Source organism: Sorex fumeus, unplaced genomic scaffold (assembly GCF_029834395.1).
Source record: "Sorex fumeus unplaced genomic scaffold, SorFum_2.1 ptg000041l, whole genome shotgun sequence".
Classification (NCBI taxonomy): Eukaryota; Metazoa; Chordata; class Mammalia; order Eulipotyphla; family Soricidae; genus Sorex; species Sorex fumeus.
In genome coordinates this window covers 2,307,313-2,332,763 of record NW_026606098.1, presented here as the reverse complement: position 1 = coordinate 2,332,763, position 25,451 = coordinate 2,307,313, and the positions used below count along the sequence as shown (strand labels likewise).

The following is a 25,451-nucleotide window of genomic DNA, read 5'->3' as shown; positions in this document are numbered from 1 at the left end:
TCCTTTCTAAGAAGGTGGTGACCCAGCCAGCCTGTTCCTCTGCTCTGAGTAACAGTCCAGGGTCTATCAGCATTGAGGTGGAAATGATTGAACCTCAGGGGAGCTCAGGGGGGTGCTGTTTTCCCATCATTGAAGCCACAAGGGAGTGTGGTTGCTCTGGTCAGTGGCTGGTCTCTCACTGGGGCAGTTACAATTCCACATCCAGGGCTGGAGCGATAGTCTAGGGGGAAGGGCACTTGACTTGCATGCAGTCAACCTGGGTTCGATCCACAGTACCCCATATGGTCTCACAAGCCCACCAGGAGCGATTCCTGAGTACAGAATCAGGAGTAAAAGCCCTGAATACTGCCAGGTGTGTCCACTCCAAACACACAAACAAAAAATTCCAAGAAAACTTGGCTGATTTGTCTATGAAATCGAAGCCTCAACAGAGGCTTGCTTGCTTGAATTCAAAGCCAGAGAGACTAGCAATGGGAAATCCCTATTATTATTTTTAATTTTAGCAAAGGGCTGGAGCGATAGCACAGTGGGTTTTTTGCCTTGCACAAGGCCGACATGGCCGACCCGGGTTCTATTCCTCCGCCCCTCTTGGAGAGCCTGGCAAGCTACCAAGAGTATCTCGCCACATGGCAAAGCCTGGCAAGCTACCAGTGACATATTTAATATGCCAAAAACAGTAACAACAAGTCTCACAATTTGTTGTGAGATGTTACTGGTGCCCCCTCAAACAAATTGATGGATGGGAGGACAGTGCTAATCTTAGGAAATGGGGCAAAAGAGTCAAGGAATTCCTAGCATAAGCAAGAAGGGGGAAATCTAAAGTGATTTCCTCTAGATTGAAAATCTAGTGATTTCCTCTAGATTTCCTCTTGCTTGGAAACCCCAAGAAAGCTTGTCTGTGGGGGTATCTGAAAAAGACTCTCAGGGTATAGGGTTTGGGTAAGGGGGTCCTTTATCATCCTGATGTTCACCAGAGTAGAAGCCCGTCTTGAAATGATTTCACACCCAAAAGGAAACATCCACACTTTTCACGGGTGCCGAGGCTTTGCTTGCTCTCGGCCTCTCCTTCTTGGCCCGGCCTCTGCCCCAAGCTCCTGGGAGCGGAGCGTGGCTTCATCTCACCAGATGTTGAGGTGTGAGCGTTGGCGCTCTGGTTTGAAATCCTCATGGCCATTCTGTATGCTGTCTGCCCGAATTAGAGATTGCATTTGTCACGTAATGACATATGTAATTGGATGTCTTCGGAGACCTTTGAAATTCAACTTCCTTGAGTTGAGATTAAAGTGGGGGGACCCACGCCGCCAGCCTGCAGGCAATGCTGGGGAGGTTCAGTTCAGCAGAGAAGTTTTTTGGGGTTGACGGGTCTAATGCTTGTGGTCTTGGGGGCTAGGAGAGAGAAGCAGAGAACTTTCGATTTCTTTTCTCCGGAGAGGTGGACCTGGAGGCCACGACTGTGCTCTCCAGTGGGGTTGCAGTGGGGAGTGACCATCCAGCGGGTCTTTGAAAAGAGCATAGCCCCCCACCCCCACCCAGCCCTCCGTGCTGACTGTGCGTGTGTCTGTGTGCAGGAAGCTCTATCGGTGGTGAGTGAGGACCAGTCGCTGTTCGAGTGCGCCTACGGGACCCCGCACCTGCCCAAGGCCGACATGACTGCCTCCTCCTCCGGAGACTATGGCCAGACCTCCAAGATGAGCCCCCGGGTGCCGCAGCAGGATTGGTTGTCCCAAGCGCCCGCCAGGGTTACCATCAAGATGGAATGCAACCCCAATCAGGTGAACGGCTCCAGGTAAGGACACAGCCGGCCCTCGCCCCCATCCCTCTGATATTCTGCCCCCCCCCCTCCGGGGAAGCCACAAGGGAATGTGAACCTGGTGGGGGGGGCTGCAAAAGAGCAGACAGGGGAGTGTCCTGAGGCCAGGGACACCGTCCTCCCCCTCCAGCCCTGCGTTATGGGGGGTGGAGGGTGTAAGTTTGTGGCCCTGAGAACTCTCATTGAAGATGGTGTCTGATTCTGTTCTCCAGGTGGGAGGAGGATGTGGTCCACAGATGGCCAAGTCTGTGCCATGGGGGAGGAGGAGGGTCATTACTTGGGAAAATCCTCCTGACTTAGGTTTTTCGGGAGAGCTTCAGCTAGTGTCTGGGAGGAGAGCTGGTGTCCAGGGGCTGCCAATGGCTCCAGGGTCAGTCCAACTCCCTCTCTGTCCCCAAAGTACTTGGCTTCTCCTTCTTGCCCCCTGAATCTAGTGAGCACTGCGGTGTCCAGGAATGACTAACATTCTGGGTCCTGGAAACTGTCTGTCACCCAGGATGTGTCAGCAGGAACACGCACCCCTCCCACCCCAGTTCCAAAGGCCTCTTGGGATATTGTTGGGAAGAGTCAAGTTGATTCAGTGACACCGTAGCACCCATGGGGAGGCAGGAAAAACTCAAAAGCTCAGGATCCAAGAAGGAGAATTCCTTATCAGAGAGAGAGAGAGAGAGAGAGAGAGAGAGAGAGAGAGAGAGAGAGAACAGTGCCTTCCATAGAGGCTGGGTGGGGACAGGGAGTTGAGGGGGGAGAAAAACTGGGGCCATTGGCGAATGGGAAATGTGCACTGATGAAGGGATGGGTGTTGGAACATTGTATAACTGAAACCTAACCATGAACAGCTTTGTAACTATCTCATGGTGATTCAGTAAGAAAATATAAACAAATAAGAGATCATGTCATCTGACAGAGAGTCTGGGAGCAGCCCTCCCGCCAGGCCCCAGCATGGGGGCTACTGCTCACTCTGGCCCACCCAGACACGTTATGGTGACCCTGAATGGTCATTCACCGTGCCCATTTGTCTCGGGCCCTCTGGCTCCCAGTCTGTCTGGATGCTGAACCTGCTTTGGATCACCATCCTGGTTCCTAAGTTCCAAAACCATTGTCTTGACTTTCTTTTTTATTTTATTTTATTTTTTGGTGATTTTTATACATTTTATTTTCATAAAGTAGGTCACAGTAGTTCATTACAGATAATATTCAAACACCCACTCCACCAGCGAGCATCTTCCCACCACAGTAAGAGGGAAGTGTGTGAAGGTTGTTCTATTTCATTCTGGGGCTGTTTGAGCCCGTACATAAGATAATACAAGCAAGTATGTTAAAACCAAACAAATGTGTGCTACTTTAGGTACATAGTGGACTAGCGTATAAGAGGTGGCTGCAAACGTGGCCGTGTGCTCCAGGAAAAACTGCATCGCTCTCTTCCGGGAGCTTTAGTTTATTGTCTCTGGAGCTTGGCCGTTGATGAGATTACATGGTGCCGGGGTAGTTTGTGGGTGTGACTGCCAAGCTACTGGAAAACTGGGGACCTGTGGGGAGGAGGCCCAGTCCCAACCTGAGCGGGCTTGGAGATCTCAGTCACAAGTCCTGCATACCTGGGTTCATTTGCTGGTTCCTTCATGGGTGAGGCTCATCCAAACCTGTGGAGAGCTGCCTTGAGCATGGCTGTGGTTGGGTACTGGAGGTTTCCAGCTGCTGGGATTCTGCTTGGGGCGGGGAGGGAAACTCAACCTGTCCCCGCTCCGGGGTGCCCTGGTGAAGACAGCCTGGTGCAGGGTCAGGAGATTCTGCCTTCCTTGACTTTCTAGCATGGTGTTGGGCTCTCAGCACCTGAGCAGAGTTGTCCTTCTTGGGGCTGGCCGTTCCAAATGCAGTGATGGGAGGTTCCAGAACATCCCTCACTTCCTCTTTCTTCTTGAACATGGGGAGGCCAGCCCAAGTGTGGGGACAGCTACAGAGCCGCTGGAATGCCAGCCCAGCCCTGGTGGCAAGGAGGCAGATGCCGGGCAGAGACTCGGCACCTGGACCCACACCTGCGTGTCGCACTTCCTCCTGCTGGAACTCTACCACCCTGGCCTGAGGGGGGCAGCCACCTCAGGGGTCTCTGGGGCTACTTAGGACAAGATGTTCCATAAAGCTGTCTTTATCCATGGCCAGATTCTACCTGAGGTGACGTCTCAGTGTGTGTGTCTCTGTGTGTGTGTGTGTGTGTGTGTGAGAGAGAGAGAGAAAGAGAGAGACAGACAGACAGACAGAGACAGAGAGACACGGAGAGACACAGAGACACAGACAGACAGGCAGGCAGGCAGGCAGGCCGGCCAGGCAGGCAGGCAGGCAGACACAGGGGAGAAGACAGGGATGGAGCGAGGCAGGAGGAGAGGAAACGAGAGATAGAGAAATAGAGTGAGAGAAGAGGAAGAGGGGAGATGGAGAGAAACGAGAGAGAAGGAAGAGAGAAGAGAGGAAAGAAGAAGGGAGAGAAGGGAAGGGAGAGAGAAGCGCGAGAGGAGGAGAGGGGGTGGTGGAGCCGGGAGACCATGAGAGGGACCGAGGTGGAGACAGAGCCCTCTGGAGAAGGCGAGGGACGGCTGCCCTGGCCTCCTGGGGCAGCTGCAGGAGCCCAGCCGTCTCCCCTTGCATCCAGCGCCAGAAGGGGCCAGCACCTTGCCCTGCCTGGGAGCAACTTGGGACAGAGCCTCTGAGGGGAGGTTGAGTGAGGAGGTGGAGAACGAGGTGGCAGAAACACAACGCTTGTTTTCACTGTGGTCGTCCTGCAAGGTTGCATTGATTTTTTTTTAAGTGAAAACAGAGCAGTTTCCATTGAAAGAAGCTTAGATAAATATAAGGGGGGATGGAGGGAGAGATATGTGTTCAAGAGAGACCACAGCATTTTCTGGAACAGAAAAAAATGCCTATTTATTTGATTAATTAAATTTATTAGATTTGATTTATTTTCTTTTGGGGGCCTCCTGAGCAATGCTCAGGTGCTCCACGGCCACTCACAGTGATACTCAGCCTAGTTCTGACTGGATGGTTCAATGCCCAACTCACAGAAGCTGGTGGCCATCAGGGCTGCACCTGGCAGTGCTTCGGTTGCCTGTATGATGCCAGGGACAGCATGGTGGGCACATGCGCCAGCCTCTGAGCCCACTCCAGTCCAGTTCCTGAGCTGAGTGAGCCTGTGGCCTGGGCCCACCTCCTGGTTCCGGTAGGGCCATGTGGGGGGGGGGGTGTCAGTCTTCCGATCTGAGGGGACCAGCCAGGGGACTCCAGTTGGCCCTTCAAAACACACCAGATGCCAGGCAACCTGGCCCACCTCCTCAGCCCAGAAGGGGTCCAGAGGGGTCTCCCCAGGAAACAGTATCAACATCGTTGGTTTTCTTAGGCAGAATGAGGCAATGATTTTGATTTTTTGGCAGGGGAACAATGGAAACTTGAATATCTTCCTCCCGCAGCCCTCCCAGAATGCTAAGATTGTACAGAGTGTTCCATCAGAATATTCATAGTTTTAAAAACCACACCCTCCCCATTTTATGTGTGTTCTTTTTAAAAATTGTTCTCCCTTCCCTTTGTTGTCTCTGTTGTAGTTGTAACAAGCCGGACACACATGTGGGGCGCCCTGCTCGTGCACACGAGGTTGCGATGTGATGGCATTTGCTAGGACTCAGGGATCACAGCCACATGTGGGGTGATGCTGGGGGTTGAATACTCAGCCTCACAGCTACATGGCTGGGTTCCTACCTGGAGCCCTTCCTGGCTCTTCCACCAAAGCCCTCTTTGAGACAGTTTCCCCTTTAAAGCAAATCTTGGTGATGGAGATGGGATGAGAGGATTCTGGGACAGTCTTTGGTAGTGGCCATAGAGGAGACCTCTTCCACCTAGGTCAAGATACCAGATCCCAGATCCTGAGATCCCGAGGTCCTGAGACCCCGAGATTTTGTGGTTTCTTGGGGAGCAGGGAAGGGGTGACTGCTATGAGGAAGGGACTGGGCTTCAGGGACCTCCTTGCTCTGGGGACTAGATATCACCTGGTCACCAGGTGGAAAATTTCATCCCCTCCCCATACAACCAAGAGCCTTCTAAGGAGATAGTGGTGACACTAAGCAATCCTCTTTTTAAATTTTATTAATAATTTTTGAAATTCAAGTTTAGATAATCTGGTTACAAATGCGTTAACATTTATGGTTGGGGGCTGGAGTGATGGTACAGTGGATGGGACACCCCATATGGTCTCCTGAGCACCTCCTAGAATGATCCCCGAATGCAGAGCCAGGAGTAAGCCCTGAGGACCACTAGAGGTGTCCACCCCACCCCCAAAAAGGGCTAACATTTATGGGTTTTGGTGTATGCACCAAAATGTTGTGACACCTCACCACCACCAAAGCACCCAAGATCCACCGTCACTGTGTTTATCTCACCACTAGCCCATCCCTTTCTCCCCCTCTACCCCGACTGCTTGTAACTTGAGGTGTATGTCCAAGGCCAAGGGTTTGTCATCGGTCAATACTGTCTATTGCCTTGGGTGTTTCTCCTTAATCTGCAGATGGGTGTGATCACCTGGTATTCGTCCTTCTCCCTCTGACTTTTCGCTCAGCATGATTTGGTGCCTTTCAGTTCATCCACAAAGCAGAAAACTGCATGCTATCATTTTTCCTTAGAGCTGCGTAGTATTCCACTGTTTATAGAGACTCTCTCTTTCTCTCTCTCTCTCATCTTTTGTAGGAAGCACACCTGAAGGTGCTTAGGACTTAATGTTGGCCTTGTGCTTAGAGATCATCTCTGGGGGTGCTCAGGTGAACCTATGGCATTTCAGGGATCAAATTAGCTCTCCTTTTTAAAAATTTTGCTTTTTGAGTCACATCTGGAGATGCTCAGGGGTTGCTCCTGGCTCAGCACTCAGAAATCACTCTTGGTGGTCCTCGGGGGACCATATGGGATGCCGGGAATTGAACCTGCAAGGCAAATGCCCTACCTGCTGGACTACTGTTCTGCCCACCCGCCCCCCACCAATGAGCTCTCCTTTTCCTCTTAAAGTCAAGTTCAAGGGGGCTTGTCCTAGCCAAACACTGGAATTTGCCGAACAAGTTGGACTGGTTCCTTTGTGGTGCTCTGTGGCTGCTTTTGGGCAGCTGCTGGGAGAAGAGCGCCCTCTGCAGTGTGGGTCTTGCTGGACAGTGTCCCCGGGAGTGCTAGGGCATGACAGGCAGGGACCAGGATCTTAGTTCCCTGCCAAGCGATGCAGACCCACAAGACCCTCAGCCCTGGGGTGCCTGAGTCTAGGCTCCTGAAATGAAAGACAAGTGCAGGTGAGCCCCGTCTGTGCTCTGTACTCGAGTGTTCTAAAGGAGAAGAAAAGAGCCGCAGAGAGAGGAACCACTTTTGGAGCCAAGAGGAAGTCAGGGCAGGTCTGGTGTGGCTGTGGCCGGATCTGAGGATGCAATTCTCTCAGACGTTAATCTCAGGGAGAGCTGTGTAGACACAGGACCTGGAATCTCCCTTTCTTCACTCAGGCCTCACGCGCAAGCATGGCCCAGGGGTTTGCACAATGGAGAAATGTCAGCCTGAACCAGCTGTTCTCCCGCTCCCCGTACCCCTATTGCCCCGGAGGCGGGGTGTGGGGTGGAGTTAGTGGGGGAGGGGGGCTCGGGTTCAGCCCTGCCTGGCCTCTGGGGAGCCCCCGCTGAGAGTCATGATTTGCTGTGAGGTGTTTAAGGCTGAAGTCATTGTAGATGTGAAGATAAGCCAGGAAGTCATGAAATTTGCTTCTAAGTGGATGGACACAGAGAGTATCATGTTAAGTGAAATGAATAAGAAAGAGAGGGATAGACATAGAAGGACTGCACTCATTTGTGGAACATAAAATAACATGAGACCGACACCCAAGGACAGTAGACACAAGGGCCAAGAATATTGTCCCGTAGCTGTAAGCCTGCCTCATGAGCTCGGGGAGAAGGCGGCTGGAATAGAGAAGGGATCACGAAGTCAATGATGGTTGGAGGGATCGTTCGGCGTGGGAGATATGTGCTAAAAGTAGATAAAGGACCAAACGTGATAGCCGCTCAGTATCTGTATTGCAAACCATAATGCCCCAAAGGGGGGAGAGAGGGGAGAGAGAGAGAGAGAGAGAGAGAGAGAGAGAGAGAGAGAGAGAGAGAGAGTATGGGGAATATGTCTGCTATGGAGGCAGGGGGAGGGTTGGAAAGGGGGTATATTGGGGACATTGGTGGTGGAGAATGTGCACTGGTGGAGGGATGGATGTTTGATCATTGTATGACTGCAACTCAAACATGAAAGCTTTGTAACTGTATCTCATGGTGGTTCAACAATAAAAAACATTTTTAAAAAAGATAAGCCAGGAAATCTCCCTAACAAAATTACCTCCCCTGGTGCAGGTCGGCCGAGCCCCTGCAGAATAAGCCCAAGCCCGGCTGTGTCTGTCTGTCACAGAGCTCTAGGCCAACCTAGGCAGCTTGGAGGTATCTTCCAGCTGTGACCTGGGGAGGCACTTGCAGCTGGAACATTTGCATGCCAGGTGCCATTGCTTCTTGTGTGACTCTGTTGGTTGGAAGTCTCCCAGTTGGGGGCCTCATCTTCGGCAGGGTCAGTGACCCTAAATCAAGGGCCAGCCATCCTGGGGTCCTGCATCTCCCCTCCTGCAGTGCTTGCCTCTGGGCAGAATCCAGGGAGGTGACCAGCGAGAGTCCCCTGGAGCAGGGGTCGGTGAGCTGCAGGGGGAGAAGTCTGGGAGAAACCTCATGGGGTGGTTAGATCCTGGGAGGTCTGTCTGCCAGAGCCTGGGGATCATTCCTCCAGCAGATGCTGGTCACATGTTGGCATGGAGTGCCGAGTGTCCTCCTGTGGTAGACAGATGCAGATCTCCATCTCTGTTCTCCTTGAAATGCTCTTTTTTTAAAAAAAAAAAAACTTTTTAAATTGAATCACCGTGAGATACAGTTACGAGCTTTCATGTTTGAGTTACAATCATACAGTAATCAAACACCCACCCCTCCACCAGGGAACATTCCCCACCATCAATGTCCCCACCAGTATACCCCCCCTTTCCCACCCTCCCCTTCCTCCATGGCAGACAATTTCCCTCCACCCCCCCTTGAAATGCTCTGGACCTGGTACCTTTGATTCTATCCTGTGCACATCACCTGCATGAAATCTTCAGAGTCCATCTTCTTTCACTGGAGTTGAGTTGTCTGCATTCCTCTTGGCACCACCTGCATGAATTCTCATGAAAACATATTAAGAAAGAGTGGCTTAGGGACCACTGACATAATATATTGGCAGGGCACTTGCCTTGCATAGGGCCAGTTGCCGGCACCTCATAAGGTCCCCTGAGCCCTGCCAAGAGAAAGCCCCGAGCACAGAGCCAGGAGTAAGCCTTGAGTACCACCCTGTGTGTCCAAAAAATGAGAAAGGGGAGAGAGAGAGAAAGAAAGAAAGAAAGAAAGAAAGAAAGAAAGAAAGAAAGAAAGAGAGGGTAAGAGAGAGAGAGAGAGAAAAAATTTCTGTTCTGGGTAATCTCATTCTTGAACCATATCTTTCTCTGTCTCCTTCTCTCCCCTCACATCTCCCTGAATTTCTTTCAGTGAAACTATTTAGCAAAAAAACAAACAAGTGAAAAGAAAGAGGGTGCCAGAGATAGAGTTTATCAGGGCTGAGCACAAGCTTTGTATCCAGGAGGCCTGGGTCTGATCTCCGGTACTGTTTGGTCCCCTGAGCACAGAGCTTGGAGTAATCCCTGAGCCCCGCAGGGTGTGGCTCCAAAGCAAAAACAAAAAGAGAAGAAATGTGTATGTGTGTGTGTTTGTGTGTGTGTGTGTGTGTGTGTGTGAGAGAGAGAAAGAGAGAGAAGGAGAGAGAAAGAGAGAGATGCAGAATCAGGCACACCTGTGACTTGTAGGGCTGCAATCTAAAATAAAAATAAAACTCCACTGATACTTCTGTGGCTTTCAGGGCCGGCCGAAATCTGAAATAAAAAACCTCCATCAAAGAGAGGGACAGACATAGAATGACTGCACTCATTTGTGGAATATAATGGGTTGGAGCGATAGCACAGCGGGTAAGGTGTTTGCCTTGCATGCAGCCGACCCGGCCGACCCAGGTTCAATTCTTCTGCCTCTCTCGGAGAGCCCGGCAAGCTACCAAGAGTATCTCGCCCGCACAGCAAAGCCTGGCAAGCTACCTGTGACGTACTCGATATGCCAAACACAGTAACAAGTGTCACAATGGAGACGTTAGTGGGTACACTCGAGCAAATCGATGAACAACGAAAGGACAGTGATAGTGACAGTGAATGTAACATAATAGGAGACTAACACTGAAGGATGGTAGAGATAAGGGTCAGGAGGATTGCTCTGTGGCTTGGAAGTTGATCTCATGTGCTGGGGGAAAAGGGTGGTGAGGTGGAGAAGGGATCACTAAGTCAATGATGGTTGGAGGACTCGCTCGGGATGGGAGATAAATTCTGAAAGTAGACTATGGACCAAACATGATGGCCACTTAGTACCTGTATTGCAAATCATAACACCCAGAAGGAGAGAGAGTAAGAGGGAATGGTGCCTACCACAGAGTCAGGAGGTGGGAAAGGTGGGGGTGGCGGGAAGGACACTGGGAACATTGGTGGTGGAGAATGGGCATTGGTGGAGGAATGGGTACTCAAAGATTGTTTGATTGAAATGTAAACATGAAAGCTTGTAAGTCTGTAACTGTATCTCATAGTGATTCATTGAAATAAAAAAACTCCATCTCAGGGCCAGCAGCTTGCACCAAGGTTAGGATGCTGACCTTTCATGCAACTGGCCCAGTTTGATCCCTGGCACCATATACAGTCCCCTGAGCACGTTGCCCACGCAGCCCTTGGGGGTTGCTGGGGGCTTGCCAACACTGCCTGCCCTTTGCCCGGCCTCATGGTTATGCTCCTTCCTGCTCTGTGGCCTCAGCTGCATTGGATCCTCAGGGCAGAGGAAGCTTCCCATGGCCATTGCCACCCTTCTCCCCCTGCCTGCCTGCTGGGCTGGGACTCTCATGGGCAGAGCCGAGCCACTTCCAAGTGCCCTTCAGGACCCTTCTGAGCAGTGGATGGCCCCATGGGGGTGCAGGAGAGGTCAATTAGGAAGCGCCTGGAGGGGGTCCAGATATTGGGAAACTCTGATAGAGACCTGCATTCAGGAGAGTGGGAGGAAGGGACACAGCAGGATGCCCTTGCCTGTATGTCTAGAACATTCTCTGCCATGTCTGGGCATTCACATGGGCCATGGGGTGGACCGGCTCCCCTTGAGACAAGCAGAGCTAGGCTCAGCATTATGATGTAGGTGACCCCAGGACCCAGACTGTGGGACACGGGAGCTGCTTGGACCTTTCCTTTCTGCTGAGGATGGGGCATCCCCGATGTGATGTTTAGGAGGTCCAGACGCCCTGTCCCAGCAGCTACAAGCAGGCTGGCAGGTCAATGTGAGGACACGGTAGGGTGCCTGGACTCCTGCGGTACCCAGTGATGTCCAAGGCATCTCCAGGATTGTGCCCTGAGAGGCCGAGACCATGTGGGGCCGGGCATTAACCTGGGATTGATTGTCCTCAGCCATGAGCCTTAAATCCTGTTCGGTCTCTCTGGCCCCTGCGTTGGCACTTTCTAAATTAATCTCAGGTTAATTTGTCACGGCGCTTTATGACCAAGAAACAAGTCCAGAAGCCTCCTGAAGGATTGAGGGCTTCGTTCTCTCTTCCCTGAGAAAGGAAAGTGTGTCCAACGGCGGCAAGGAGAACTCACCAGCTAGCTCCCAGGGCACTTTGGCGCTTGCTGGTCGAGATCTCTGAAGCAAGCTCGTTTTATAGGCTCATTTATTTCCAAATGATGGTTCCCCAGAGGATCAGTTACCCACCCCCCTCCCGCCCCCACTTTCAAGTTCTAACTCTGCTGTGGTTTTGCCAATGCCTCTTTCCAGCCGTGAAGAGAAACTTCAGGAGGGAAACTTTCTCAGCTAGCCTAGAAATCTCTTGCAGGACAAAGAGCTAACTGTTGGCGAGTCGGCGGTGGACTTTTAATTAATTTTGTCTTCAGCTGCTTGGGAGGAGGGGGTGGTGGTGGAGGGCATAGGGCTGGGGAGCCCCAAATTCCAGTTGTAAGAGAGGAATATTGAACAGGGGTAAAAATAACAGCCAACCGTGAAGACAAACACCCACAGTTTCAGTTTGATGCTGGGCTTGGGCATGAATCAGCCCCTGGCTCCGGCCAAGGGTCTGAAGCAGCTTTTCCATTGCCTGGTTCAGAAATGAGACAGACCCACACACTCCCCCCCGAGATCCCTCTGCATAATCTCCTCCTTGTCTGGGGTCCGAAAAAAATCCCTTTTGTAGCAGTGCATGGAGGGTTTCTGCAGGGCGTTCTGCTCAGGGGGCTGTGTGGTGTCTCCAGAAGAAGCCGTCACGGCAGGGGTGTGTTTGCATTCAGGCCCCCCGTGGGTGCCTAGAGCAGCCTCACCCCCCAGCTACCTTCTGCAACTCTCAGAAGTACCAAAGAAAGCCGGATGATTCCTCCCGTCCCTCTCCCTGCCACCCGTCCATTGTAAAGTTCCCCGGAACAAGAGTAGAAGCCTACCAAGCTCAAAGCATATGGGGGGCTGGGGACGAAGGCAGAGGCAGAGGTGCATGACTTGCATGCAGCTGACCCTATTTGATCCCTGGCCCCCAGGGACCCCAAGCATCTCTAAATGCCTGGGGTCTCCTACATATTGCTTCCACTCACAACATTTCTAGCTTGCTCTACAGAGCTCCTGGCATCACTGTGCCCAAGCAGCCCCCTCATCCTTAGACATCCCCCACCCCCCGTATTGAACCTCTGGCTTGAGTAACGAAGAGTCACAGCCTGAGTGAGGCCCCAGGTCTCCTGGGCACTTTGGCGACCCCTTCCCCCAAATACCACTTGGGAGGATGGGTCTGTCCTGGTGGATGGGAAGGTGCCAAAGGCCGCTGGAAGAGGCACCACAGGCTCTCTGGGTCGGAGCAGGGGGACTGCGTCTCTGCAGGCACCATGAGACAGGTGACAGAGGCACATACACAGGACCCCTGGGACAGAACTGGCAGAGTCCCCCAATCCCACCAGCGAGTGCTTTGAGGAGACTGGGAGATAGGGTGCTGCAGGTCAGAGGCAGCTGGGTCAACCCAGTGATGCTCTGGTCAGGGAAAGACTTGGGCTGCCCTAGGGACCAGGGACTGGAGTTGGGGGATGCAGAGGGAGAGACACCCAGAGTTCCCCCAGGAACATGGCTCCCAGTGCAGCAGGTGTGGGGGTCCCGGGCGTGGCAGGAGGCAGCCCTGGTGTTGAAGGTGGGAACCTTCCCCTGGAGCACCAGCAGGTGTGGGCTGCTAGCAGAGGGAGACGTCTGACTGCCCCATGCCAGCCTGCCTTGGACCCTCTCTGCGGCTGCCCTGCTCGGCTCGCTGAGACAGGCTGAATCACCAGCTTCATGTGGGTGAGCTCAGGGCTGTCGCCCAGGGCCACCCTCAGTGCCTTTGGGGATAAATGAGGCCCATTCACCGTGGTGGAGGCGACAGCTCAGCTGGGCTCTGGGCGGGTCAGGCAGGGGCAGGGGGCACCCCTTTCCATGGTTCCCCGCTCCTCTCAGAAAAATCAACACAGATGCCAACTTTCTTTTGTTTGGCAGATGAGGCCCTCCTCTTCATTTCTTTCTTTCATCTATTTTTTTTTTGGCACTTGGGGTCACAGTTGGAAATGCTCAGGAGAATGACTCCAGGTGGTGCTCCAACAGGAGTGGGGAGGAAACCATCTGGGATGCCGGGGATCGAACCCAGATTGGCTGCATGCAAGGCAAACACTCTCCCGCTGTACTGTCGTTCCAGCCTCTGCCTCCTCTTCATTTCTTTTTTTTTTTTTTTGACATATTTTTAAAAAATGCCTTTGGGTATGCTCAGGAACTGCTCAAGGGAAGGTTGTCTGGGGCCTTAACACGGAGCCTAAAAGGTGACACACTGCAGCACAGCTCAGCCCTTCCCCAGGGCCTTTGTCTTTAGGCGATGCTCTGTGCTGGACTCTGTCTTCTGCCTCCATAACCTGGGACTTCTCGGACACCCTCAGGTCCTCCAACTTCCTCCCTCCATGCTCCATGAGAGATAATGGAACAAACTGTGCTGCAAACTGATGGGGAACCTACTTTTTTTTTTTTTTTGATTTTTTGAAGCACAGGGAAATACACAGTTACAAAGTAGTTCATGATTGGGTTTTAGTTGTATAATATTCCAAACACCCGTTCTTTCAGCAGTGTCTATTTCCCACTACCAATGTCCCGTGTTCCTCCTGACCCCCTCCTCCTACCTCTATGGTACATTTCCTCTCTCTCTCTCTTTCTCTCTCTCTGTCTGTCTCTCTGTGTCTCTCTCTATCTCTTTCTCTCTGTCTCTCTGTCTCTCTCAGTAACCCACTATTAGAAGAAACCAGCTGCTTCAAATATCAGTGTCCGTCCAAATAAACAATACTATTGAAAAGCCGCTGGAAGCGATCTTTATCTGCCCACAGCTACCCCTGAGCCAAACCACCTGCGGCATCTCCCCAGGATGGTCCTGTCCTCACTCTGAAATCACCCACAGTATGGAATCGAGCCTTACTCGGATCTTGGTGTGTGATTTCAAGAGGTCCTTCTCGTGGGCTGAGCAGGCAGGAGCTGAATGTCATCAGGAACTTGGCCCTATGTCTCCAGCTGTCCAGCCTGAGTGGCACCTGCCCCCTTTTGGCTCCCCTGCTCCCTGATGCCTCTGGGGTTGTCCTGGGTAGTTGCTGTACGGGTGGAAGCTTCCTAGCAATCACCCGTTCTAATGTGGTCCCCGTGTGAACAGCTGTCTGAGCACCTGGTGCGTGCACAGACCATAGCATGAGTCTCTGAGGAGTGTGGGGCCATTTCTGTGACCTGAGGAACTCACCCAATCCTGTCTAAAGAAGTGAACCAAATAAGCTTTAGAACCTGGGCCCATTGCGCCACTGGCAGGGCATTTGCCTGAAAGCCGCCCAGCTGAGTTCGATTCCAAGCACCCCGTGGGGTCCCCTAAGCTCACCAGGGCTGATCCCAGAAAGCAGACAGGAATAAGCCCTGAACGCCCCCAAAGTAAACTAAACTATAAATGGGCACAGGTCTACAAGGCAGCCGCTATGCTCAGAGGTGGAACGATTACCCTTCAGATGCTGGAAATGAAGTAGGAGTTTAAATGCTACCTCAACAGCAATTGGAAAAAATATCAAAATGAAATATAGGAATGAGGATGTGAGAGGGAGAGAAAGAGAGAGAGAGAGAGAGAGAGAGAGAGAGAGAACAAGAGAATTATGGAAACTAGAGGAACACGTAGCAATCTGTATCCTTTGAAACGCTTTATTAATTGTTTTTCACTTACGATACTATTCTTTTTAAAAATTTAAATTTTATTTTACTTTTTAAAAGCTGTTCACAATAAATTCTTACATTCAATATTCCAACACAAATCCCACCACCATTACACCTTCCCACCACCATTATTTTGGATTTTCCCACCACCACCCAAACTTGCCTCTAAACAAGTCCCAAATAATTTATTTTGTATTGCTTATTATGAATAATCTGATAAAAATGATCCAAAAATTTTTCCTTAGAGGAAAGTGTGTGAAGGCTGTTTTATCTCACCCTGGAGCCATTAAGCCCTTTTATAAGAGGTTACTAACATGTTGTTACAGGTTGAGTTTTTGTATGCTTGCTTACATATATTTTTTTGATCAGGACGAGAGATTTACAGTACTGCTAAAAATTTTTTTGGTGGATATAATTCCAGCACTACCCAACATCACCAGTGTACCCATCTCCCTCTACCAACGACCCCAAACCCCATCCCTATCACCCCCCCCCCACACACACACACACTCTTGTTCATTGCTGCTCTTAGCACAACAGCCAGAATATGGGAACAATAAATTCCTTAATACCTTACCTTTTAGGGGGTTTAGACCTTATTTGTGATATTTCCCCCTAATCTCTGGTTGGTCAATTTCATCCAGAGCTGTATCATAAAACAGCACGCATGATGATGGCTGAGAACACACCATCTCTCCATTTCCATAGCTGAAGTGGCTGAGCCCAGAGCCCCCTGCTTTGTTTCTCCCCCTTGTGACATGGTACAGAATATTTTTGACCCGTTCAGAGGTGTGGGCGAGGTAGTGGATATTGCATGATCCAGTTCTCTGCGGGGCAGTGAGGAGAGTAGTAGCTTCTCGTCCAGTCCCAGCGCAGGGCAAGTGTTGCTTCTGTTCAATGCCCCAATCATCCTGGTCATTCCCCACCTTCTATTGTAGCCTTCTCTTCCTTGCTTGGGTTAATGGGCGACTCAGGATAAATTGATGTTCTAGCGGTAGCAAACCTCTAGGTTTACCCCAGATGCTAAATCTTAGCTCTGGGGTAATTGCTTTCCTGCTTCCCTTTCCATTCTGAGATGAACCATTTCATTCCATATGTGCCATTTGATTCCCCTGCCTTTCCCCAAACTATGTGAGTGTTTGGGGACGCTCCAGACCCAGACCACCACGTTGACACGTAAATCTAACTCTCCCTAGGAAATGGATGGTGTTATGTAAACACCTGAACATTCCCATAGAATGCTCTAGAAGGAGGGGAGTTCATGAGGATGAGGATGCCGGGAACAAGTCAGTCCTTGGGTTTAAAAGCCCTAGGAGCACCCACTCAAGTGTGACCATGCCTGACTTCTCACCTTGGGTGGAGTCAAAGGTCTAATTGCTTTGCTTTTTCTTTCTCGATGTCCTTAACAACAAGACCGATCACTTGTTAAGTTTCTAGCAATACTATCTCTGCATCTTGGCTGATACTCAGATTGTGGTGAACTTTGAACTCTTTGAGATCTTGATTTCAGTTCTTTTACATAAATACCCACCTGTGGGATTCCTAGATCCAGGGGTCACTGTCACTGTCACTGTCCTCCCATTGTTCATCAATTTGCTCTAGCGGGCCCAGTAACATCTCCATCGTGAGACTTGTTGTTACTGTGTTTGGCATATTGAATACGTCACGGGTAGTTTGCCAGGCTTTACCGTGCGGCGAGATACTCTCCGTAGCTTGCTGGACTCTCTGAGAGGGGCGGAGGAATCGAACTCGGGTCGGCCATTTCTCTTTAACTTACAGAGAACCTGCACACTGTTTTCCCTGGGAGCTAAATCCTTTTTGCAATCCCACCAACAGTGCAAAGGGCTCTGGCTTTTCCACACCCTCAGCAGTGCTTCTTATCACTTCTTAAATAGTCGCCCTCCTGTCAGAGATGAAGTGACAGCTCCATGCAATTTTGATATGTACAGTAATTTTGGTATTCCCTTAAAAGAGTTTCAGAGAGCTGTACCAGGCTCTATGGCCATAAAGAAATCTATGCTCCAAATGAGAGGATAGAAACATTTTATAATCACCACATGATCATCCAATTTGCAAGCTTATAATAAACAAGCCTTAGACTTTGCCATTGCTAGCGCAAAACACGCAGGATGCTGAGAATGCACCATTCAGAAGGATGCTCTTTTCTCTGTGCCTTTTGGGAGCCGTGCAGAGGACGGCCCCATCCTTATCGTGCTGGAGCAGAGAACACCTGTGCCTCCATTATGCACACTCTGTGCAGGAGTAGTGTGGAGCTCTGGGGAGGTGGGGAGTGGGCAGCCTGGGAAAATGCACAATGAAGGGGTGTGCATGCGGGAAGGAGGAGGGTTTCTGTTTTGTGGCTCTTTCCTTATCATACCTGGGCAAGGAGCTGAAATGCATTCACAATGATTCTTCTAAATGTCCTCTGAATCACAATAAGTTATTATTATTTGTTTCAATCCGTGTCTAAATGGATACCCCTGGAAAACTGCTTTTCTTCTCCAGGCATTGAGTCTCTTTTCGACTGAGGTCTTTATACCTCACCCTAGATGGCCCCTATCTGCTGTTCCCAGAGGGCTGAACAGGTCTCGGGTCTAGGATAAAGTCCTAGGATGGGAATCATTTGTGGACAGTGATGTTTCCCCTATAAACTGCGCACCATGTGAATCAGGAGCTCCTAAAACCTTTCAGAAATGAGGGTTTGGGTTTCTCTTCCAAGACAGATTCCTGCCATTTGCTTGGTGGAGGTCTGTGGGCTGGGATTCTTTGCCAACCGGCAGAACTCAGATTCCCAGGTTGTTTGTGACCTGTTTTCTTTTTAACCTCTGAAGAAGGGAGAACTCTCAATCTCCACCTCGCCAGAACGTTGAGAGGACTGGTCACTGCTTAGGAAGCTCTCTGAGCAGGCCAGGTACCCACAGGTGTGTGCTCCAGATGGGCTGTTGGCATTCCCAAGAGGATATAGCAGAGGAAGTGAGTTTCCATTGAATCAGACTTCCTTGGAGTCCAGCATGTTGGCAACACTGTGGAGGGACTTTGTTCCATCCTTTGAATTCCCTTAGATTGATTTTCTTTAAAAAAAAGTCTTGAGATGATTAAAAATTATGGGTCCATTCTATCTTCCACTGAACCTAAAACAGAGAAAAGACTATTTCATTGTCTTGAGGTTTGGAAAATAGGGTCTGGTTGTGCTCTGTGGGAAACTTAATGAGGGAAATTTTATCTTGGGGTTGTCAGATGAAAACAAAGTTTCCTACTGAAAGCTCACCCCCCCCTCCAAAAAAAATTGCACATTTTGGGAAAGCTTTGGTAAGATGCGGTTTACAAGCTCTTCTAGATACTGGATTTGATGAGGTTTTATTTTAATTCCAGGCAGGGAATTGTGTGATCTCCGTCTGTAGCTCTTATTTTTAGATATGGAAAATATGTCCTCACCGGGGCCCCTTGGAGGGGGGAGGGTTGAGTTTCTCTCCCCCCCCCCCCCCCGACCCCGAGCAGAGCCCCAGCAGCTGAGGACCTCCGGAGCCGTCCACGGCCATGCTGGGACCACTCTCCACACGTCCGGACAGGCCTCATGCATGAAAGAACTGGCAGAGGAACCCAGGCATGTGGGTCCCGGGGCTGAGGTCTCCAAGCTTACTCGGATTGGGACTGGGCCTTCTCCAACCAGACCCCCCATCTTCCAGTAGGTAGGCATCACACCCACCAGCTGCCACCAGTGCCAGGTTGGTCCCATCAACGGCCAAGACGCAGAGACTATAAAACCCAGCTCCCGGAAGCTGGGAATGCGGCTGCGCGACATCTTATTATCTTATTTTTCCTTTGGAGAACCTGGCAGGCTACCAAAAGTATCCTGCCCACACGGCAGAATCTGGCAAACTTCCCATGTCGTACTCAATATGCCAATACCAGTAATAGTGATGGGTTTCATTCTCCTAATCCTGAAAGAGCATTGAAATGGCTCTATTAAAATCTCAGGGCTAGGAAGAAGGAGACGTTACTGGTGCCTCCTCGAGGAAATCAACGAACAGCAGGATGATCGTGATCATGATGGAAAATAAAACTATGAAGAGTAAAAAGAAGAAAATCAAAGAATTGGAGGAAAGGATCTACTTGCCAATGTCTCCTCTTCCTATAATTCTATACATCTCTTTGGCCATTAGGTTTTTAATATTGTTAGCTGCCCAGTGGAAGAAGAAAGAATTTACGGTACCTGGTACATAATAAGCACTTATTGAAAATGACCTAGACATATGAATGAATGAATCAGAGCTGGCTTTATCCTAGACTCTGTGGTTGTCACTTGGGCTCAATTCGTTACCTGAGCAGTAAAGCCTCTCTTTCTAAATAACTAAATCCCTTTAACTCTCTTCCCTAGTAACTTCTCTTCTTGCAGCAAATAGACCAAAACAGTCCCACTCATGGAATTTTCCAAAGGGATCGGAAACTAAGTCTCAAGTGAAGACATTTCAGTGTTTTGATATTAGGATGGGTCTTGTCGAGATAAACGCTTGAAGCCAGGAAAAATAGCATCAAGAGGAAATAATGCATGTGTAGGTGACGCCAGGGGAACTCACGCTGTTATTATTTTTAAGTGGCCTTCATGTTAGTACAGCTGTGAGACACCATCAAGCAGGGCTGTGTAATTTTGAGCCCAGGGTAAAAGCATGGTGAGACAGAGTGTAATCTCCATCCCCAGATGGAATGGGGGCTTCTTCTCATCAGGGCTGAGCTCGTTCCAGATACCTGTGCAAGTATAGCTGAGAACAAGCCTGTATTTGGAGAGTTCCCAGATCCCAAACCAACTCTGGACTGGGCCCAGCTCCCTTGGTGGTCAGCTCTTCTGGTCCACACCCTGCCCATGGCCTTTGCATATGAATGACTTTCTCCAGTCCATCTCAGCTCCCGCCCGCCTGAGTGCCCTCTTGCCTCTCTCGATTCTGACCCTCTCACATGTGAAGTCAAGTTTAGGCCAGGCTTCTACTTCGAGGATTTCACTAGTTGGCTCCCAAAGTCCTATCAATAAGCAGTGGGGGAGACCAGAGAGGGTCTGTGCATTTGGGACAGGACCCCCAGTTATCAAGGTCTTAGCTGTTGGGCTACAATCCAAAGGAGATATGGGGGCTTCTGAGAACATGAAACATTGTGCATGGGGTGGAGTTTGCGAAGATGAAACAGAAGTCTCCGGGTTCTTCTGTAGGCTTGATCTGATGGCCCAATGGTGTCACACTGCCACCAGGCCATGGAAGGGACACACGGCTTGCCCTTGACAGCACCATCTTCGTTGCATGCCGCCTTGCTCCTCCTTGGTTCCCTCTCCCTCCCTGTGGCTTCTCTGGTTTTCTCTGAGAATTGCTGGATGATGGGGTGGTGTGCTTCCTGTGGCCTAGCAGTGATATGCATCTGACAGGGTGGTGTGCATGCGAAAGGGCAGCATGTACCTGTGTGTACCTGGCAGGGCAGTGTGTACCTATGTGTACCTGATAGGGTAGCGTGTACCTGACAGGGCAGCATGTACCTGACGGAGTGGCATTTATCTAACAGGATGGCATGTACCTACGTGTACCTGACAGGGCAGTGTGTACCTGCGTGTATCAGACAGGGCAGTGTGTACCTGCATGTATCTGACAGGGAATCGTGTACCTGCATATACCTGGCAGGGAAGCATGTACCTGACGAAGTGGCATTTATCTAACAGAGTGGTGTGTATCTGCATGTACCTGACATGGCAGCGTGTACCTGACGGAGTGGCATGTACCCAAGAGGGTAGCATGTACCTGCGTGTACCTGATGGGGCAGTGCGTACCTGACAGGGTGGTATGCTTCTCAATCTAATGGTGGCCTGTGTCTGGTTTTCCCCAGGAACTCCCCCGATGAATGCAGCGTGGCCAAAGGCGGGAAGATGGTGGGCAGCCCGGACACGGTGGGCATGAACTACGGCAGCTACATGGAGGACAAGCACATGGCACCCCCCAACATGACCACGAACGAGCGCAGGGTCATCGTCCCCGCAGGTCAGACTCGCAACTCCCCTCTTCCGGTGGCTCAAGCGCCACCTGGGCCAGCATTAGTGTCCAGGCGCATCAGAGGAAGCCAAAGGGAGAGAGAGAGAGAGAGAGAGAGAGAGAGAGAGAGAGAGAGAGAGAGAGAGAGAGAGATGAGGAGGGAGGGAAGCAGACGGAAAGAGGGGGAGAGAGGGAGAGAGAGAAAGGCAGACAGAGGGAAAGAAAAGCACAGAGAGGCAGAGATAGCTACCGCAGAGCGAGCTTTCATTTAATTAGTTTTTGGTTTGTCTTCTTGATTGTGTTGGCGGGTGGTGGGGGGTGGGGGGGTAAGCACCATATCCCTAACATTCTAAGACTTCACTTCTTGCTCTGTGCTCTGGGGTCACTCTCGGCAGTGCTGGGGTGGACAGTATATGGTGCCAAGGACTCAAACCAATACTGACCACATGGAAAGCAAGTGCCTTACCCACTGTCCTAGTTCTCTGGCACAGAGAGCGTTTTCTTTTTGTTGTTGTTGTTTTTCTTTTTGGGTCACACCCAGCGATGCTCAGGGGTTACTCCTGGCTCTGCACTCAGAAATTACTCCTGGCAGTGCTCGGGGGACCATATGGATGCTGGGAATCGAACCTGGGTCGGCTGCGTGCAAGGCAAAAGTCCTACCCTCTGTGCCATCACTCCAGCCCGAGAGTGCTTTCTAAGCAGAAATTTTGCCCTATCCATCAGATTCTTTGCTGCTAAATATTACTTCCTTTTGTAAAAAACCATTTGTAGTCACTGATAGTCTTTTAACAAGTACTTTCAAATATGGCAAAACTAGAATTTGGGAGCTCCTTACCATTGCCAATTCCTGGTCCCCCTGGCCTATGAATCCCCACATACCCAGAGTTCTTCTTCCCCATAAGATGCAACCTTATACCGACCCCGAACAAGAGCCCTGAAGGAGACAAAAATGCAGAGTATTAGTCTGACAAGCTCAAGATGACAGGAAGATGGGTTTGAGGATGTGCGCCCCTAAAACAACAAAAGATGTTCACCGCACTCATGGTGAACCCCTCTCTGTGAGGTGTCTGAGGGAGCAACTGGACTCATCCCTGAAAGATGGGGAAGCAGGTTCCGATCCCCAGATCCTGAGGAGAGTGAAGCGTGGGGTGTCTGACCACTGTTCTGGGGGCTAAGTGTTGAGAGGGAGGAGAATACTGTCAGAACTCTGGGTCCCCTGGTCCCCCATTCTCTTGCTATCCCTGCAGGACTGAACCCCAGCTCCTGGCCATGGGCCCAGGTGTTTCCCCTCCACCTGCTATCCCTGAGCTATGCCTCAGGGCACAGACTCATGTTCTTGCTCAGGTGCCTGCCCTTGAACCTCCCCAGAGCACCCCCTGACCACTCCCCACCCACCCTAAACGCTTCACCCCTCTCTGCATCATTTTTCTTTGCTTTCATTATCACCGGGAGTGGTAGGGTATAGGTATGTGAATCAGTTCGTTTTCATCCCTGCCCCTCAATGGGATTTAGCCCCCTCTCCCAGTGGCAGTTCCTGCTTGGTTGCAGGGACACCACCAGATGCTGAAGACCAGGAAGAGGGTGTGAGCCTGTCAAGTCCAGGTGATGCCTCATGGCTGCAGGCAAGCTGAGCTTCCTCCACCCCACTGCCCTGGGCTGCTCGAGAAATCAGGGAATCACTGAAAGGTGTGAATTAGGAAGGCTCCCAAGTTCAAATCCAGCCCAGGTCTGAGGCCCATCCTGACAACCTTTTCAGTGTACAGTTACCTCCTGCCAACTTTTATCACTTTCTAAATAAGAGAATCAGCATGAAACATCTGACCCATGTCCTGGCATGGAGCCTTTCCCTCTCTCTCTCTCTCTCTCTCTCTCTCTCCTCCTCCTCTCTTTCCCTCTCTTGCTCTCCCTCTCTCTCTTCCTCTTCCTCTCTCTCTCCCTCTCTCTCCTTCCTCTCTCTCTTCCTTTCTCCCTCTCTCTCCATCTCTCTCCATCTCTCTCCCTTTCTCTTTCCATCTCCCTCTCTCTCCCTCTCCCTCTCTCTCTCTCCCCATCTCTCTCCTTCTCTCCCTCTCCCTCTCTTCCCCTCCCTCCCTCTCTCTTTCTTTCCCTTTCCTCTCTCTCTCTCCCTCTCTCTCCCTCCCTCTCTCTCTCGGAGAATCTCTATGCTTCTTTGATGGAACAGATGACAGATGGAATTTCAGTAGCAAAAGGCTGGTCCGGAAGGGCCTCCCCTGCAGACAGACTGCAAGCAGCAGCAGAGGGTCCAGGGAGATAGTGCACGGGTTAAAGCACTTTGATCCCCAGCACTGCATGTGGACCCCCCCCCCCCAATCATTGTCAATGGTGACCACTGAGCACAGAGCCAGGTGTGATCCATGAACACTGCTGGGTGAGTCCCTCTTCCCCCTAAACACAAAGGGCGATGGTAGAGACGCAGGCTACTGCATGTGTTACGGGGAGGAAACCCTTGCACCTGATGCTCCTTCCAAAGCAGTTGGCCTTTGCGCTGAAGACCTCTGCTTGGCTTGCACATAGCCGCTGAGCTCACTGTGGAGGAGGCCTCTCGCCTTGGGACATGCCATAGAGTGGGAGGTGGTCTCTGCTGCATGTGGGGAACTGGGGATGCCAGTGTCCGGGGTGCCACTCAGGGTGACGGGGCTGCCCCTGGGGTGGGGGTGGGATGCTGACTGGGGAGAAGAGAGGGTTGGAAACCCAAAGGACACGCATGCAAGCCTGCCCTAGTCCTCACCTCCCTCCCTAAGAACATAATTTCTTCAGTTTAGACAAAGATTTGAGTTCCCGGAAATGACACCATAAGCTTGAGGACACTGGTGTGGTGTTGCTTTCCCTGGTTCTTCATGCAGTTACACGCCCAGGCACATGAAGATCAAACTTCTGGCTGTCTAAATGCTTGGAAAGCAGAATAAGTAGTGTCACAGGGAAGAGAAAGGATCACTATAATCAAATCAGAACCCCCTGCATTTCTGGTCTGTAGTAGGTGCTCATTAAATGTTGACTGGCAGCACGGGTTGGGCCATATTCTGGCTTTGAGTCAAGATTTCATCCCCTGAAGAAACTTTCAGCTGTTCCCCTATTCCATTGCTTCACACCAATGCAGGCAGTTATTCGGTTAATAGTGTTTGTAAGAGAACTAGTTGTGGCCAATTTTGTAAGTTGTGAGTCTTTCAGTTATTGGTCAAGCTTCACGTATGTGTGCTTATACAGATGTTAGAATGTGCTTTCTCTCTCTCTCTCTCTCTCTCTCTCTCTCTCTCTCTCTCTCTCTCTCTCTCTCTTTCAAGCACAGACATAAACAGCTTCATTGAACAATGCAGTTACTTTTCCAGTGTGCTGTGAGGTTGCAGGTGCTGCCTGCCAGTTGTTGGCTCTATTCCTTTAGCCCTAAAACTTGGATCCAGGTGACTTATTTAGGCCATTTGTAGTGAAGGGTGTGCTGCATACAGAGGCAGAATTCTTCAAACCAGAGTTCTCTGGCTTATGCAGTTCCACATAGTTAAATGCATTGATTGACATTCAGATATTCAAGTGGGAAAAATGGGGAATTAACAAAGCATGCAGATTTTCAGTGAATCAGGGTGTGAGCCCTAATGGTGGGCTCATGGCAGTTATCTTGGGCGTAGCTCAGAAATTTACACAATGTATTTTAATATTTTTCCAAGAAGAGATTAGTTCCTAAATTGCAGGTCAGGCTGTACTGACATTTTGGCTCCCGGTAAACATGAACTGAAGTATGAACTAATAGAGTTAGTGAAAGCAGGGGCAAAATTCACACACACACACACACACACACACACACACACACACGCGCGCGCGCGCATACACACAATTTACAAAGTACAAACATAGACATTCTGTACAAAAAACTGGGCATTATTTGGTTTCAAGTTTGTCCACAGACTGTACAAAGGTTGGGGTGCAGGGGTCTCAATTAGTTCCAGGATTTAATGTCCAAAGATGAAAGAAAACCAACAAAGGAAAGATGGCTCCTCTGTGTGACTTTAGAGAAGAAGTGGTGTTTGGTTTGTCTTTAGAAGGTTGAGAGAAGAAGATAAAAACACTCAACTGTTTGTTGCTAAGCAACTGAGGCAGCTCTTTTGTCTTGGCAAGAGGATGGCTGGTTGTTCCTGTGTAAGATTTGTACTTTATCCATCCAACTGTCATCTATCCATGTATATATTTGTTCTCAATCCAGCTCTTGGATCATCTTATAGCTATCTG

General features: G+C 50.4%; 1 protein-coding gene across 2 annotated transcripts in view; it reads left to right on the top strand.

Annotated features, from left to right (window-relative positions):
- ERG (ETS transcription factor ERG) overlaps positions 1–25,451 on the top strand; it is a 109,932-nt gene that overhangs the window by 45,702 nt on the left and 38,779 nt on the right. For both annotated transcript variants that reach the window (XM_056119419.1, XM_056119418.1), the window contains exons 2-3: positions 1,569–1,786; positions 21,070–21,221. In XM_056119419.1, coding sequence (XP_055975394.1) covers positions 1,569–1,786; positions 21,070–21,221 — 370 coding nt within the window. The remainder of the gene's footprint in view (positions 1–1,568; positions 1,787–21,069; positions 21,222–25,451) is intronic.